The following is a 2088-nucleotide window of genomic DNA, read 5'->3' on the forward strand; positions in this document are numbered from 1 at the left end:
AAAGTCTTCTTCAATGTTTTCAATATTACATAAATCCCATGACAAAGGGAAACGACATGTTTCAATATAATGATTATTAATAATGAGAACTATAAATTGGTTGTCCAGTCCAGTCATCTTACTGTTTTTGGAGATTCATTAGTTTAATTTAATTATTCCATTTAAAATATGTCAAATAAATTGTCAAGACCAGTGAAGTTTGTATTTCACTTCAAATTTGTTCTAGTACAATTTGATGTATTTCCTATTTATATGCAGTACAGTGATGCCTAAAAGGATCCTGATCTATAAATAAGACCCCTGCATAATCACATTAACACATGGCCTTTACCATGTCGCCCTCTAGTGGCTCAATCGTGTAAATACATGTTCAGAGTGTCCACAACAAACAGCAGCTGTGCGCTCACAAAGTTCAGTAAAATAACTTTTAATATCCGTCATTTGGAGCAAGTTTCTAAACAAGATCTGAAGGGAGGAAACCGAAGAGGGCGAGAAGGGAAACACCTGCTGTGTGGGTGTTTTTAAACAACACTGGTTTTCCCCTCGACTTTTAAAAAGTTGCCATGTGATCCTCCAGCCGATCTCAGCCGGCATTTGCGCGTTTTCCCCCGGTAAGCGACACCCTCTTTCCTCAGTGTCTTCCAACTGAACCGCAACACGTCGACTTTCTTTTCCCCCATCCTGTTATAAATACAGTTTCCAAGGAGTTTCAATAGGGGGGAAACATGCGCTCTTTAGCCGGACTTGGTGCCCTTGTGGCGGCTGCGAGTTTCTTTCTCTACCTGCTGTCCACTCATCTCCCCCCGGGAACCAAGCACCTTCAGCCGGCCTCTGAGGGGGAGGAAGAGACGGTGGAGGAGTACAGGTAGGGCCAATGGGAAGAAACTATGCAACTTTAAAATGCATTGAATTTAGAGTTGGTAAAGTGGAGAAGAAATAACATTTAAATATATGAAGCGATAATGACATTACCCACATTTTCACTATTATTTCCTTCATCACAAATTGGGAAATCATTTTGGTACAGCAGCACAAAAACGAGGCATTGCATAGAGTAAACAATACAAACATATACATATTCAACTACAATACACTAAAGAAATATAAACAGATGCATAATAAAGTGTGGAAAGTTGTTGAAATTACATTTAAAATGCCATGTGTGAGTACAATGTGATTATAAAGGGATTTGAGCCTCTCTCAGATCAGGTTGTTTATTACTCCATTTTATTAGCTTTTCCATGTTTACACGTAAAAAAAAAAAAAAATGTTTAGTTGGGAAAAAAACTGGTAATGAGAGGATTGCGCTAGAATATTTTAATAACTGTTGTTACTTGTTGGCCTACCAATAAAGGAAGCACTCTACTGACACAAAAACACAGAAATTATGGTACATTTTGCAAAGTTTTATGATAATTCAGTGGTAGATTTCTGTATATAGTTTACCTTTTCTCCTGTATTGAAGTGTGGCTTATTTCCCCTATTAACATAAGCTGGCTACCATGATTTTTAAACGTATACCCCCAATACTAAATATGTTTGCTTCATTCAATGTGGGCAGTTCAGATGCAATTAGGAGTTTTCTCTTGTCAGGTTTCTTCATGTTTAAGCCCCAAAGGAGGCGATAGAAGCAACAAAACACACACAATGAGACAGTCACACTGTTGCTGATTACCCTTATGATCTTGTAACACCTTCACCTTAAAACCATTGGAGCCATCATTATAAGATCACTGTAAATAAAAGTAAAGGCTATCAATTCAAATATTTTTCAGTTCAACCTTTAGTCAATGGAATATCAGAACCTTAAAAGACACCAATATGGGAAACCTGTGGAGAATCTCTGATGAGATACAGATCTCTAAAATCTTCAACATTATAATCTAACCACGTCAGTGCAGCACTAAAATCATCTCCTCTCCTTACGTTCCCTCTCCTTAGTACATATTGAACCTATCTCATTACTCGTGTGTGTGTGTGTGTGTGTGTGTGTGTGTGTGTGTGTGTGTGTGTGTGTGTGTGTGTGTGTGTGTGTGTGTGTGTGTGTGTGTGTGTGTGTGTGTGTGTGTGTGTGATGAATGAATGGCA

At 38.2% G+C, this 2088-nt stretch overlaps 1 protein-coding gene across 1 annotated transcript in view; it reads left to right on the top strand.

Annotated features, from left to right (window-relative positions):
* Positions 1 to 371: 371 nt before the first annotated feature.
* The window catches only part of LOC104956455 (transmembrane protein 41A-B-like), a 4020-nt gene continuing 2303 nt past the window's right edge, over positions 372 to 2088 (top strand). The window contains exon 1 of the mRNA XM_010783937.1: positions 372 to 865. Coding sequence (XP_010782239.1) covers positions 726 to 865 — 140 coding nt within the window. The 5' untranslated portion in view covers positions 372 to 725. The remainder of the gene's footprint in view (positions 866 to 2088) is intronic.

This window comes from Notothenia coriiceps, unplaced genomic scaffold (assembly GCF_000735185.1).
Source record: "Notothenia coriiceps isolate Sejong01 unplaced genomic scaffold, NC01 NC01_scaffold00026082, whole genome shotgun sequence".
Classification (NCBI taxonomy): Eukaryota; Metazoa; Chordata; class Actinopteri; order Perciformes; family Nototheniidae; genus Notothenia; species Notothenia coriiceps.